Source organism: Onychostoma macrolepis, chromosome 25 (assembly GCF_012432095.1).
Source record: "Onychostoma macrolepis isolate SWU-2019 chromosome 25, ASM1243209v1, whole genome shotgun sequence".
NCBI classification, from domain to species: domain Eukaryota; kingdom Metazoa; phylum Chordata; class Actinopteri; order Cypriniformes; family Cyprinidae; genus Onychostoma; species Onychostoma macrolepis.
Genome location: NC_081179.1, coordinates 3,155,762 through 3,170,960, shown reverse-complemented (window position 1 = coordinate 3,170,960; position 15,199 = coordinate 3,155,762). Strand labels below are relative to the sequence as shown.

The following is a 15,199-nucleotide window of genomic DNA, read 5'->3' as shown; positions in this document are numbered from 1 at the left end:
GGAAACGGATTCTAAAAAATTAAATACATATTTTTTAAAAGTATTTAAAAATATATTTTGCCTAAGAATTTGGATGCGATTTTCGATTTAGCCTTTTAATCACTTTTAAAAATTGCCGAATGATGGTTTAAAACTTTTAAATGTGCATTTTTTTGCAGTAATTGTGAATATTTTAATGTCTTGCACAGGTTGCATATTTGAAGGTCTGAAAAGACAATATATAAATGTTCAAATAAGACAGATGTGGGTTGAAATAATTTAATTGTCTTTTAATTGATTGCAGCATGTTGTATAACCACACAGGACAAAAAAAGCACTTTTCAAATAGTTTAATCAGGCTCAGTTTGCAACCTCTTACAAATTGTTAAAATAATATTTTAAAAAATCAGAAAAAAGAACCACCAAAAAAAAAAAAGCATTTACAAAAATAATGACTCAAACCTTGACCAAAAACCCATTTTTAATTTCCAAAAAAAAAAAAAGGAAAAAAAAGCTTGACATAAATAAGTTAGTTTTAATTTCTCAGTGTTTTTACAAAGTTATGTACACAGGTACATTTCAAAGTTTACACAAATACACAGGCAGTGAAAATTGTTCAAATATTAATATTTACTTTATAAATACAGTTATGCATCAGGTTTCACCACAGAATCTATTTGTCGAGTGTTTTAGATGCATACAGTTGGTGGGGCGAAACGCCCGCTTACGCAAGAAAATAAGGCTAAATCAAGGGTGACTGAGTCGAACAAAAGTGAAACGAAAAAATATTATCAGTAGAAAATTTCACGCAAATTACAGATGATCAAGAGAAATAATTTAAGAGGGTGAGAGACGTTTCTCCTCCACGGAAGTGCCTGATACTGGTAATACTGGTCGATGCTACAAGGTTTGACCTCAGAGTTTCAACTTTTACATCACCTTCAAAAACAAAAGAGGCTGAGATGTTCAGATCCAACCGGATCCATTCAGAGAACTGCTATTTTGTGTACCTCATCTGAAGAAAAAAAAAATGTTTTACACAGCCAATATATAAACAGGCCTTCAAAACGTGAAATAAACATGAACAGCATTTCGGAAATAATCTACACGGCAACGGTGGCTCTTCAAGTCAAACCAAACTCACACCTCAAAAAAAAAGAAAAAAAAAAAAAAAAAAAAAAAGGCAAAAAAAAAATAAAAATAGAATTTTTCCAACATAATACTAATTATGTGCTACATATGAAAAGGAACAAATATATATTTATATACACAGGTAGTAAGAAAAACAAAAATGAGCAAAAAAGGAAATTCAACCTAATTGCACACTGCTACATACACTGCTTTACGAGGCAGTTGCTTTTTTTTCTTGAGTGCCAGAACTTTAGTGTTTGTTTCAGTGCTTGAACACACTCTTAGAGTTGATATGTTTTATTTTCCACTCGTTCCTCCATTCGCTCGTCCGTTTTTCCCCCCAAAAAAATCTTTCGTTCAGCAAGCACTGAGGTCATCAAACCCACAACGTCAACTTCAGCCCTGTCAGGAAATACGAGAGAATTAGTCAACAGAAACATGCTTTTAATGAAAACAGCATCTTTATTACACATTTCACAGCAGAACTGCATTGGTATTCATGCAACAACTATTATGAAAGCATGGAATAAAAAGCTAATTGCGAATTTATTCTCACAGACTTTTTTTTTCTTGCAATTCTGAGGAAAAAAGGCACAAACTCAGAATTCAGACTCTTGCAAGAAAATATATATTTTGAAATTACAAGTTTCACTTTTTTCCTCTGAATTCATTTCGTCTTAATTGTGATTTTTTTTCCCCCAAAACACAAACAAAAAATAATGGTTATTGTGACTTTTTAAAATCACACAAATTGTGAGTTTAAGAGTTTATATCTAGCAATTTTGCTTTTTTTTGTTTTTGACACACTAAATAAAAACTTATAGGTAACTGCTAATTTTTAAATCACACAATTCTGACTTTTGTTCTCGCAGTTGCAAGTTTTTATTTAACAATTCAGATTTCTCAGAATTCCGAGTTAATATCTTGCAATTCTAGTTTTTTCTCGTTAATTCTTCTGACAAATCTCGCAAATTTGTTTTTTGTTGTTTCCGACACATAATAATAAAAAAACAAAACAACGGTAACAGTGACTTTAAGCACACAATTCTGAATTTTTTTCTGTTTACATCTCGCAATTGTTTCAAACACACAATCAATAAAAAATAAACGTATTTTAATCTCACAATTCTAACTTTTAATTTGAGTTTATATCTTGCAATTCAGACTTTTTCCTCGCTGATTCTTCTGACAAATCTCGCAAATTTGTTTTTGTTGTTGTTGTGCACATAATAAATAAAATTTAAAAAAATAATGGTAACAGCACACAATTCTGACTTTTTTCCTCCGTTTACATCACGCAATTGTTTCCAACACACAATCAATAAAAAATCAAAATATTTCAATCTCACAATTCTGACTCTGAATTTGAGTTTACATCTTGCAATCCTGACTTTTTTTCCCTCACATTTGCAAGAAACTCTGAATTGGTAGATATCGGCTCAGAATTGCAAGAAAAAGCCCAAATTGTGAAAAAAAAAGTTGCCTGTTTATTTTTTATCCCGTGGTGGAAACAAGCTTGCATATTTTAGTGTCATTATTCACCTTGTTTATTTTCTACACTATGCATACTGTAAATATTTTTACATGCCATATTGTAAGCGTGAACAATCATGGCAATAAAACCCTGTTGACTCTAACGCAGAGATAAGTACGTGAGTCACAGCACACCACACCACAAAACAGACGAGCAGCAGAACCCGCAAAAAACTGAATGAATGACCAAAAAAAAAAAAAACACTCTGGAAAATGCGATCATGAAACGTTTTGAGTCCCACCAAAGCAAAACACTCTTCATTACTAATGTTATGACTTTACAAATGTGCCGCGACCGGCTGTTATTTGCTCATTGACTAGCAGCCCGGTGACATATTGATTTGGCAGGACGTTTCCTCACATGACTAACTGAGGTAACACGAACACGCAGTTACATCAGATTTGTGGACTCAGTCTACAATCAATCGATTTAGACATTTAAATAGAACGCCTTTTAAGTTTTTAAATGCAATTCTGAGGTGTTGCATTTCAATGCACTGAGCAAATCCACACGGTTTTACATGCGTGGAAATGTGCACGTATAATAAACGAGGGCCGGTTCTGTTCAGGTGTAAATACAGCAGAAAATGAGTGAGCACACTGCTGACGTGTAAAATGTTTTTCACTCTGAAGGAAACTCGAGCTCTCGTAGTAAACCCACCGTATTAACCCTTTCACGGACTCTAAGACTGCTCTTCAGTTACACACTGAAGCAAAACGTGAAGTAGAAAGAAATTGCAAGTAACTTTAACAAATAAGCAAAAGTAATGCATTACATTAAGTGAAATCAAAAAAAAAAAATTTTTTTTTTTTACAGTGCACTTCAAATAAAACACCCATGTTTAACATCTATATCAGATGAAAATTTTAACAAAGGAAAATAAAGGTATACTGGGTACTAATGCAATATGATTAAAATGAACTTAACTTGCTATTCTACATCTCTCTACATTTATGTGCAAACTGAAAACAGTATTTCTTCTGTGTAAATGAATGCAAATGTGTACAAAGAAATCGAGTTGTGCTCACCTCATGGGGTTTATGTGGGAGTCGAGCTGGGGTGTTTTCTGGGATTTTTGGACTTTCTGGGCGTCCGGGTCACTTCATCCACGCAGATGTGTGAGCGTTTGCTTTGACACGACGAGTCTGACACAAACAAAACATCCCACATGGGTTAAAAATAAAATAAAATACATTTAAGAAACACATCAATTTAAGAGCATTTCAAATCAAATGCAACTGTTGCAATGCTTCTTTTCTTTGTAATGTACACATTTCGCACATCAAAATGCATAACAGTTTATAACATTACATCTACATTTATTAAAATTTTGGGCTCAACAAGGATAAATCAAAATGCAATTGCATGCAGATAGATAGATATTACAAAATGAAAATTCATATACACAGGCTAAGCAGATGTGCGACCCTGGAGCACAAAAGCAGTCATAAGCAGCACGGGGTATATTTGTAGCAATAGCCAACAATACATTGTATCGGTCAAAATTATCAATTTTTCTTTTATGCCAAAAAATCCATGAAGAAATGTTCCATGAAGATATTTTGTAAATTTCCTAGCATAAATATCTCAAAATGTAATTTTTGATTGGTAATATGCATAGCTAAGAACTTCATTTGGACAACTTTAAAGGCGATTTTCTCAATATTTCGATTTTTTTTGCACCTTCAAAGATTCCAAATTTTTAAATAGCTGCATCTCAGCCAAATATAGTCCTATCATAACAAACCACACATCAATGGAAAGCGTATTAAGCCAGCTAGATGATATAAATATATAAACGTGTAAAACTCAATTACAAAAAAATTGACCCTTATGACTGGTTTTGAGATCCAGGGTCACATATAATTTTCAATAGACTGGAAAAAGCTATCTGAAATTCGCGATAGAGTAATGAGATAATTCCGCACATACCGAGACAGGAGCTTCTTTTCCTCTGCTCTCGGTCTTTTTCGGGCGTCTCCGCGCTCTGCTCCGTTACCCGACAGTCGTGATTGCCGTTAACATCCACGCTATTGTCGTTATTATTCCCAGAGGAGCAAGTGTGAAGATCGGAGCCCTTGCCCCGCACGGACCTGCTGTAGAAACCGGGCACCGAGCGAATATCCAGCGCTTCCCACTGGTATCTGCCGTCGGTGCGCGGCGTGTGTGGAGAAGTCGAAGTTCCACGCGTCAGACGACGCGTCCTCCATCGCCTTCAGCTGCCGCTGGAAGTCCTTCTTTAGCTCTTCATGATCCACCGGACCGAACAGGTTCCGACACGCCGACGGCTTCGGCTGGTCTGACGGTCGCGCCTCCATCCGCTCCAGCGTCGGGCTGCCGTTAGACAAGCGAACGTTAGACATTTTAAGGCGTTCAAGTCGAAAACAAAACCCCACAGCTGTTACAGAGCGTTCCCTCCTGCGTTAACGCGATCCAAAGCGACGGGCGTAAAGGCAAACTCGCCGCATGAGCGAAAAACACGGACGCGCGACGATCATCAAAACAAAAGCAGCGTTCGCGATGGCCGCTCCTGTCAACTGCGCGTCGTAGTAAAAAAGGGGAAGAGAAATAATAAGGCGAGGCTTTACGGCACCCAATATGGCGATGAAAAAAACGCGTGATTGACACAAAGAGCTCTTTAAACGACGAGAGGAACGCCGCGGATTGGTGCATCGGAGATCCGCCTTCTCTCGGCGCACATCCCCCCACTCACAGACCCAGAGAAAGAAAATCAACAAAAACACCCTCGACGAGCCTCCGAGTTCTGACGGGAGCGAGTCGATTCGTTCGAATGAATCGTTTTCGAATCGGTTCACTAAATGATCCGTTGTTTCGTTTCACTCAAGGTAAGTGGCATGGACGGATGGACGCCTAATCGGTATTATAAAACCCATTTCGTTTAATTAATAAAAAAATAATCTGAGCACATCATAAGATTAAATCGGGCCAGATTTTACATTTCTTCAGCACGAAATAAAAATGACTTCAACATCACCATATGGTTTATAAAATATGACATTTATTCACAGATATTAAAAAAAAAAAAAAAAAAAGAGTAGGATATCAGTATGTTAATTTCTTACCACTGAAGTGTACAGTTTGTACAGCGGGACATTAGCGACCACTGAACGTGTTTATTTGTTTAACGCAGCTAATGCTGTTACGTTTTCGAATAAATTGCTTTAAAAACTTGTTTTGTAATGTATTTACTTTACGTGTATGTGCTCCATGTTGACTAAATGTTTTTGTTTTGTTTTTCTGCTGGTTTTCCTACAGGCGAGTGATTCACTTCGGTTCGACTGAATCATTTATAAGATTCACTTCAAATGAACGAGTCGTTCTCATATCACAATCGAACGCTTCGTGACGTTGAACGTCAAGTTCTGAAACAGTAAAAAAGGAACAATGGGTTCTTGTGCAAATGCTAAGAAATCGCCGTGAAATCGAAACTAAAAGCTTGCAGAACAACTTTATTAGGAAATTTATGATTATTCTAAAAATTGTGCAATAAATCACATGAGGATAGAGAAAGAAAATCAATAAAAACACCCTCGACGAGCCTCTGAGTTCTGACTGGAACGAGTCGTTTCGTTCGAATGGATCATTTTCGAATCGGTTCACTACATGATCCGCTGATTCGTTTCACTCAAGGTAGCGACCACAGAACGTGTTTATTTGTTTAAACGCTGCTAATATCGTTACGTTTTCGAATAAATAAATAAATAATAAAAAATAAAATAAAGTTTTCAATTGTATTGACAATGTTATTTTTTGCTGGCTCAAAAAACGTTATGCAGATGTCATAATGTTTTCCGACAGGCGAGTGATTCACATCGGTTCGACTGAATCATTTATAAGATTCACTTCAAATGAACGATTCATTCGCGAATCACACCGAACGCTTCGATGCTGAATGTCAAGTTCTGAAACAAGAACAATGGAATCTTGTACAAATGCAAATGCAAAAAAAAAAAAATCGCTGTGAAACCGAAACTAAAAGCAGTAGAACAATTTTATCTGGAAATGTATGATTGTTCTAAATATTGTGCAAGAAATCACATGAGAATATATCATTTTCTGCTTAAAAACCTATGCAAAAAAACAAAAAAACAACGACTGAGTAATGAAATGAATGAATACATAAGGAAAGAGAGAACCTTGACTAAGATGTACTGTCAAAATAATTTAAGTCTAGACTTGATCTAAGAGTTATTAACAGTGTGGTCATAGCCTAACAATTGAATATGGATGGTTCCTCAATATTGTTCTTGAAATTCCATGAGAATAAATTATGTTCAAAACGTAGTAACTCTAAAAATAATTAATAAAACTTAAAATATATATATTTTTTAACCTTCACAAGTCTAACACTTCCTATGTGATGAAACAAATGATTCATGAACTAAGATATGCATTTAAGATGGTTAGGTTTCATTACCTGTAATGTGTTAGTGTCTGAAGATGATGTTTAAACTTGAGACACTAAAATCACAAAATGTAGAAGTACAACAAGAGATTCACTATAAGTTTAATTAGTTCCTAGAAGTGAGAAGCTGTAGTTGCCAAAACATTTCCAGGAACAGCACTGCCCCGATCAGACCTCGCAATAGTCCTGACAAGAACTGCGACTCACTTGAGTCTGTATGGGTTCATGTGGGCGTCACAAACCTGCAGTTTTCAGAAGTGTCTTCAGCTACTGAGACCGACGCTTTCTAAACTGACAACTGTTTACGCATGGCTTATAATGATGACATGCCTGTTTGCCAGTATCTCTTTTCCTGTCAACACACCAAACGTCTGTCAGTTTAAGAAAGCTCAATACAAACTTACATGCTTTTTACCTAAACTTAAATTCTTAAACATCTGACAGGGTTTTTTTAGGCTGTTCAAAGGCTGTTTAATAATGGTTGTATATGCCATGGTTTGACTGAATACTCGATTCTGATTGGCTGGCAGGTGTTGATTAATAAACACTGATGTTGATTTCCTATAAACATTGGTAATGGATAGTAACATACAGTTAAATATAGTAATACAGACGAAAATAACCGTCATTTTTATCGTTCCGGTCAAATATTGCAATAAGCCCGTTTCCACCACTGAAAAAAAACAAAAAAACAACACTTTTTCTCTCACAATTTTCAATCCGTTTCTCCAATCTCAAAATTGTGTGATATAAACACAGAATTGCAAGGTATAAACTCTTTTTTCCCCTCGCAATTCTATTTTTTGGTTTGTTTCCGCCATGAAATAAAAGATAAAAAAGGTAATTGCAATTAATTGCAAGTTTTTTCCCCTCACAAAACTTATAATGACAGCAAGCTTATAGCTTGTAATTCTGACTACTCCTAGATATTCTGAGAAAAAAAAGGCAGAATTGTGAGAAACTGAGAAAAAAAACAACTGAATTGCGAGATATGAACTCAGAATTGCAAGAAAAAAGTAAAAAAAGAGTTAATATCACAATTCTGACTTTTTTCTCAGAATTGTGAGAATCACTCTCCACATTGTGAGATAAAAAGTTGCAACTTTTTTTGTTTTTTTCTGTGACAGAAATGGGTTTCCACTCCTAGTATTTCTGTAAAAAAAGAAAACATTTATACTCTTATTTAGCTTTCTAAAATGATTTAATTTTGTATATATTTCATTTTCTTGATCGTACAACACATTTACTGTTTTTAAAATGCGCTTTACTTGAACTTCAACTGTATAAATTAAGTCATATTTAGTTTCATTTATGTATACTGCTTCACACTCATGTGAGCTTCACCTCAGAAGCCGAACTGGAAAAAAAAACATTACAATTTCACATAATATGCTTAATTAAAGAGTTGAACGGAACCCAGTTTTCCAGTGTGATTTAAAATCAGGAGCGTATTCACACATCAAACCGTGTAATTTGTCCAAATAAACCAGGCACAAACAAGACAAAATCTGTTCTCACGTCTTTGATATAATCCACAGACATTCTCATGGGGTTTCTCAACAGCACAATTCAATTCAACATATAATTTCAAAGTCTTTGATAAACTCAAGCAGACAGAGCACAGGTTACCGTCCTGAAACAAAACAGACCTCTACTGACCACTGCTGGCGAGCGCTGGGATTTTCCACAGTGATGCGCAGTTTGTTTTGAATGCAAAAATGCATTTTTATATGTATTTACAAATCCTGAAGAGTCTGGGATGGAGGTCGGTTTGTCTATGGAACAAAAATGTGTATTTCCAAAGTTGGTGATTCACATACTAAGCCACTTCAGGATGTAAAAGTTCCTCTTTCCCACTCGGATCAGGCTGAGTCCGTTAGAGAGAATGTGCTGACCCAGAACCAGAACTTGCTCGGGGTTTGCTGCCCTCTGGTGGTTGATCCAAACTCCACCGTCCTTGATCATCTGATACCTGCTCATACAGGAATGATGAAAATAAACTAGTAAATAACATGGAAGCAAAAAGGCGTCAATGCATTTTAAAATTAAATAAGGTATCAAAAACCACTCCTTCATTTGTTTTTCTTAATTGTTTAAGACTGAGCCAGTTTCAAATAGTAAGTCACTTGAAAGTGATACAAAGTAACAGAACTGTAACTCATAGGCTGAATAAAAAGTAACAATGTAACAAAATGTGTCGAGAGTGTGTGTTACATTTAAATCGAACATTCCAAAACACTACTGGTAAGATTCCCACGTCTCACCCACGTGGTCCCTCAGGAATGGCTTGCGCTCTCCTGCAGGCGTCCAACACCGTCGTTCCTGGATCCAGGAAAAACTCGTGGAACGGAGCCTCTCGGAAAAGCTCCTGGAGTTCAGTGTCACTCATCTGCTCCAGAGCCTCAATATTACTGTGGTACAGAGCATTGGTGCACCTGTGTGACAGATGGATGGAAAGATAGATCTATATTTAATTAGAATGTTATTATTTAATATTATTATTTATCTAGATTTAAAGGTGTGTGAGTGTGTGTATATATATATATATATATATATATATATATATATATATATATAGGTGTGTGTGTGGACTTTAATATAATATTAATATAACAAGATTAAATTTTATTTATTATTTAAAATGTTATTGTTATAAATATTATTTAATCAAATAATAAAATTTAAGTCAATAAAGGAATTAATACTTCAATAATACTTTTAAATTTTAAAATATTTTATAATAATTTTTATTTTTATAATAATAATAATGCTTAAATATTTAAATAATACTTATATAAAATAATAATAATAATAATAATAATAACAATTGTTACTATTATTATAATTGTTGATATTATTACTACTATCAAAATACTAATTAAAACAACATTTTGGCACACCTGCGTATGGCCAGTGACAGGAGGAAAATTATTGACCATAAATATTTTTACCGGACATGAAACTCTATGTGCATTATTTCATAAAAAACAAAACAAAAAAAAAACAGGCGGAACAAATTGGGGAAAAATCTAATTGCAATTTTTGTTATTATTAGTAATATTTATTATTATTATTATTATTTAAACAAATAATGAAAATGAAATCAATAAAGGAAATATCATTATAATACTATTAAACTGTAAAGTATTTTATTTGATAATTGCACCAAACCATATCACATTGTTACAGTTAATAGAAAAGTTGCTAGAATTTCATATACTCGCCGACACTGATTTTTACTCACAGCTGGCACTTGGTGAGTGTTAATTTTATGCTCTGTATACATATCAGTAAATAAGAATGGCAGAAAATCCCCAAATGCATGTGTGCAAAGCTTGTCGTATCATACCCAAAAAGACTTGAGGTTGTAATCACTGCCAAAGGTGCTTCAAGTAAGCAAATACTGAATACTAGGCTCAATTTTGATTTCATGCTGCTGACTTCAGAAACTGAGTATCTTGCCTTTTGGCGCTTTCTAAGCCCTCTTTCCCGTGGACCAGCTTGGTGACTTCAGCGGCCAGGCGTTTGTGGGCGATGCGTTTGCCCGGATCCTGCTTCTGCTGCTCCATCACCTTCTCCACCTCAGCCAGAGACAGGAAGGTGAAGAGCTTCAGGTACCTGGAGGGACAAAAGGGTTTCTGAATAGGCATTATTTTGAATAATTCTTTTTATTTGGGATTAAGAAAATATATTTTTTTGAATGAAATTAACACTTTTATTCAGCAAGGATGTATTAAATTGATCAAAAGTGACAATGCATACATTTAAAAGATTTCCATTTCAAATAAATGCAGTTTTTTTTTGTTTCTATTCAGTAAAAAAATCCTGAAAACAATGCGTCATGGTTTCCACCAAAATATGAAGAAGCACAACTATTTTCACTATTTTCTTGAGCAGCAAATCAGCATATTAGAATTATTTCTGAAGGATCACGTGACACTGAAGACTGAAGTAATGATGCTGAAAATTCAGCATTGCATCACAGGAATAAATTACACTTTACAATATATTCTCATAGAAAATAGTTACTTTGAATTGTAATAATATTTCACAATTTTTACAGTATTTTTTAAAACCCATGTTGAGTATGACGTGACGCTCTGTGGTTGGTAACTCACCCCTCTACGCTGTTATCTGGCAAGCGGAGGAAGTACTGGTAGAAGTCGAAGGGCGATGTTTTATCTCTGTTCAGCCACACAGCGTTGCCGGCCGTCTTCCCCAGTTTATCGCCCATCGAGGTGGTGACGAGAGGAACCGTCAGGCCGTACACTTCCTCTCCCGTCTTTCTGCACAAGAGCCCTTATTGTTAACTACAACTTCTAAACAATCCCATTCATTCATTGAAATAAAACTGAAATATAAATATTAGGTGGAAAAACGTGAACATAAAAAACCTTCAATTAAGGCAAAGCAAGGCGAATTTTATTTATAGAGCACAAGTTTAACACAACCGTAGTTGATTTAAAGTGTTTTACAATAAAATTAAAAATACTTTTTAACCTCAAACGCTGAAATTAAAAATGTTGGCAACTATTAGACATAAAAAGTTTAAGTTGAAATATTCAAATGACAAACTAAAAGAAAAATAACGCTAAACAGAAATATTTAAAACAAAAACGAATAAAATGGCAGAAGTACAAAAACAAACAATTTAAAATGAATTTAAAAAAATCTAAATATTAATAAATATTAGTTATCTGTTAGCTTAGTGTTATTATAATAACTGTGGCACAAGAATAACATAAGATCACACTCCTATATAGACACACATGAAGCTAAACATTCATGACATTAGAGATTCTGAAATATTGTTTGCACAAATAAAAACAACAATTTATTTCATGCCGCATTGACTTATTTGTCATTAAATGAAGTTATATGATAATTGCTATAAATCCCAAATGTGCCGCTAAACTCCTTTATTAGCATTTTAGGTTTAATCATCTAGTGCCAATACTGTAATCATATAATGTCAGGTTTTATTTGAACTATATTTAATGTTTTGTGATAATGCTATGGAGATACATATCCAAAAGAAAACATTTTCACTATAGTGCCATGCTTAAAAACAGCTATTTTTCTGTACTGTATATACACCCAGTCCTTCATGGTACATGTCTGAAAATATGCCACTTAATGTATATATACACTACTGTTTAAATGTTTGGGATCAGTGCGATTTTTAAGATTAGTAGTCTCTATTGCTCAGCAAGGCTGCATTTATTTGATCAAAAATACTGTAAACAAAGTATAAATGTGAAATATTAAGATTTAAAAAAAGTTTTCTCTTTGAATATCTGTTAAACTGTAATTTATTTCTGTGATCAAAGCTGAATTTTCAGCATCATTACTCCAGTCTTCAGTGTCACATGATCCTTCAGAAATCATTCTAATATGCTGCTCAAGAAACATTTCTGATTATTATCAATGTTGAAAAACAGCCAAAAATGTGTGTGGAAACTGTGATACATTTTTTCAGAATTTGATGAACAATATTTAATTTTTTTATTTTTTATTACATTAATATATTTAATATATACACACACACACATTACATACAGAGCTGGGTAGATTACTTACAAATTGCAATCAGTTGCTTATTCCAAATCACATGACAAAAACTGTAGTTAGTGTAATGTAATGGATTACGTTACATTTCAGGTAATATCATTTTTGATTACTTTTGACCTGAGCGAAGCATCAGCAGTGAACCCCGTCTGTGATCGATTGCTTCTGTCTTTCAGTATTCAGTGTGTTCCGATGAGCAGAAGAAACAGTTCCAACCTACACAATTATTCACTAACACGGTCTATTTTCCCACTTAGAAGCTTATTTTATGCACCGAATATCTTGCAAAATAGAATGGTTAAAAATGCACTTTAGATTCGATATTTTTTATGAGGATCCATCCTTTCGATACAACTTTCAGGATCGATTCCTAGGGGTGTTTAGTCCTAACGTTACCTGTGGATGAGCTCGTGTCCGCTCATGATGTTTCCCAGTTGATCGGTTCCGCCCAGCTGGATCCTGCAGCCGTGCAGCTGATGCAGACGGTAGAAGTCAAACGCCTGGAAGATCTGGTAGGAGAACTCGGTGAAGCTCATGCCCTCCGCGCCTTTAAGCCGAGACTGAACGCTGTGGCGGCTGAGCATCGTTCCCATCCGAAAACTCCTGCCGACCTCCGAGAGGAACTCCAGCACGCTCCAGTCCTTGTACCAGCTGCGGTTATTGAGCACCGTGAGCCGGCCTAACTTACTCGAGTCCGGGCAGAAGTACAGCTCGTGGTGGGTGAAGATCCGGTGGAGGCTCTCCAGAATACCGCGGGAGTTCTGCTCCACCGCAGCCGGCGAGAGGCGCTCTCTCTCGGCAGACCTCCCGCTCGGATCCCCGATCTGCGCCGTGGCTCCGCCGAGCAGCGCGATGATGTCGTGCCCCGCGGCTCTGAAGTGCAGCAGGCCGATGATGGCGAGCAGGTTCCCGGCGTGCAGGCTGTCCGCGGTCGGGTCGAAGCCGCAGTAGACGGTCTGCGGAGCGGACCGGAGCAGATCCGGGAGTTCCGCTTGCGCCGCGTGCTCCGGGAACGACTCCTTCAGGAGGCCTCGGTTATGCAGGGATAAGAGCAGCCCGCTTCTGCTAGATGAAGAACAGTGGAATGAAGTTTTTAAGTAATTTGTTTTTCTGAATATGACTCGTGAATGAACTCGACAGCATGACCGCGCAATGGACGCAGCCATGTTTGAACGGCAGTTTTGATGGACGCTTTCGCCAGCTAGTGGACAGATGTGGGAGTGTAGAAATAAAAATGAGTAGAATGGCAGTTAACTGCATTCAAAGTTTAGGTTTTTACATATTGTAACGATACTATTACAAAAGGCACTGAAAAAGCTGTAAAATAAAATATCAAATTATTAGAACTAGTATTTTCAGCAGCTAAAAAATGGGTTTAAGTCAGTTATTTCTATCTTTTGCTGTAGTGTGTCAGTAGGAAATATCAGTTTACATTTCCAAACATTAATTTTGCCTGCAAAGCTACAGTACTGTTTTAGGCACTTGTGTAAAAATGCTGTAAAATGAGGATGCTGTCAAGAATAATGTCATAAATAGATTTTCTTTATCAATTAACTTCTATTAACTAAATTAAATCAACATTTGGTGTGACCATCCTTTGCGTTTAAAGCAGATTTTGCCCTCGGTGCACTTGCACATAGTTTTTCAGGTAGGTTTCTTGTAGCATCTTGGAGACGTTGCCACAGTTCTTCTGGATTTAGTCTGTCTGTTTGTTTTGTTTCTTCATGTCATTCCAGACAGACTGGATGATGATTTTCTGAAGACAAGTAAACACTCAGTGATTAAATAAGAATAAGAAACTAATTACAAGCAACAGGACAAAAAAAAACTACAGTAGAACAAATAAATAAGAAATGCTACATACATTGTATAGAGTAATCAAATGTATAAAAACACTGCATATTCTTCACTGTGTAAAGAGCAGTGAGAGATTTTCTCTCTTTTGTTGTTGGACTAACATGAACGTCGGACACCAGGAATATTAGACTGCTGTCACTTTAAGAGCTACCCGGGTCCAATATACTGTTACATGTTTTCTTTCTCAGCTGTTTGCTTTCACTTAAGACCTAATTTACTGTGTTTACGAGGATACTTGCGAGTATTTTGACACAGTTCAAGTCCTATAAAACGGCAAAAATAACTCTCTCACAGCGCACACATATAGCTAAATTAGTTCTCTTTCGCTGCTGATTGCGTTTCAACGGCTTAAAATCACTTGTTTTTAAAACGCAATGCTTAAAAACTTGTGTAAACTATAAGTTTTCTTCACCACGTTGCACAGCAATGTCACCTGAGCGTGTAACCGCGATAGAGACGACAGTCGAAAATCTTTACCGGTTGACAAATTTCTACATTATGACATTTCTCTGTTATAAAAATGTCTTATTTAAAGCAAAAATAACTATATGATGTATATTGTTACTGTGAAATAAAATTACTCATTTTGTGAGATAAGATTTTGGTCATATCGCCCACCCCAAATTTCTAAATTCACCAGTTAATTAGCAGTGTATTACCTTTCAGCTAATTAGTTAAGCCTCATATCGCCCACCCCTAATAGA

General features: G+C 35.7%; 2 protein-coding genes across 3 annotated transcripts; both read right to left on the bottom strand.

The window, feature by feature from the left end:
* Nucleotides 1–314: 314 nt before the first annotated feature.
* Nucleotides 315–5,384, bottom strand: cdkn1bb (cyclin dependent kinase inhibitor 1Bb). Its single transcript, XM_058767324.1, is given in 4 exon segments — nt 315–1,512; nt 3,673–3,789; nt 4,577–4,812; nt 4,814–5,384. Coding segments are annotated over 3 exon segments (537 nt in total). The 5' UTR covers nt 5,008–5,384; the 3' UTR covers nt 315–1,512; nt 3,673–3,682.
* Nucleotides 5,385–7,099: 1,715 nt separating this feature from the next.
* Nucleotides 7,100–14,472, bottom strand: yars2 (tyrosyl-tRNA synthetase 2, mitochondrial). Of its 2 annotated transcripts, XM_058767319.1 has the most exons (5): nt 13,035–14,182; nt 11,189–11,356; nt 10,533–10,688; nt 9,335–9,505; nt 8,168–9,042 (listed from the first exon to the last, which is right to left on the bottom strand). In XM_058767319.1, exons 1-5 carry the CDS (start codon nt 13,802–13,804, stop codon nt 8,883–8,885), a joined length of 1,425 nt encoding a protein of 474 aa, XP_058623302.1. In that variant the 5' UTR covers nt 13,805–14,182; the 3' UTR covers nt 8,168–8,882. The 2 variants fall into 2 exon arrangements, with proteins under 2 accessions (XP_058623303.1, XP_058623302.1); XM_058767320.1 differs by lacking the exon at nt 11,189–11,356 and having other exon boundaries at nt 7,100–9,042; nt 13,035–14,472.
* Nucleotides 14,473–15,199: the final 727 nt, after the last annotated feature.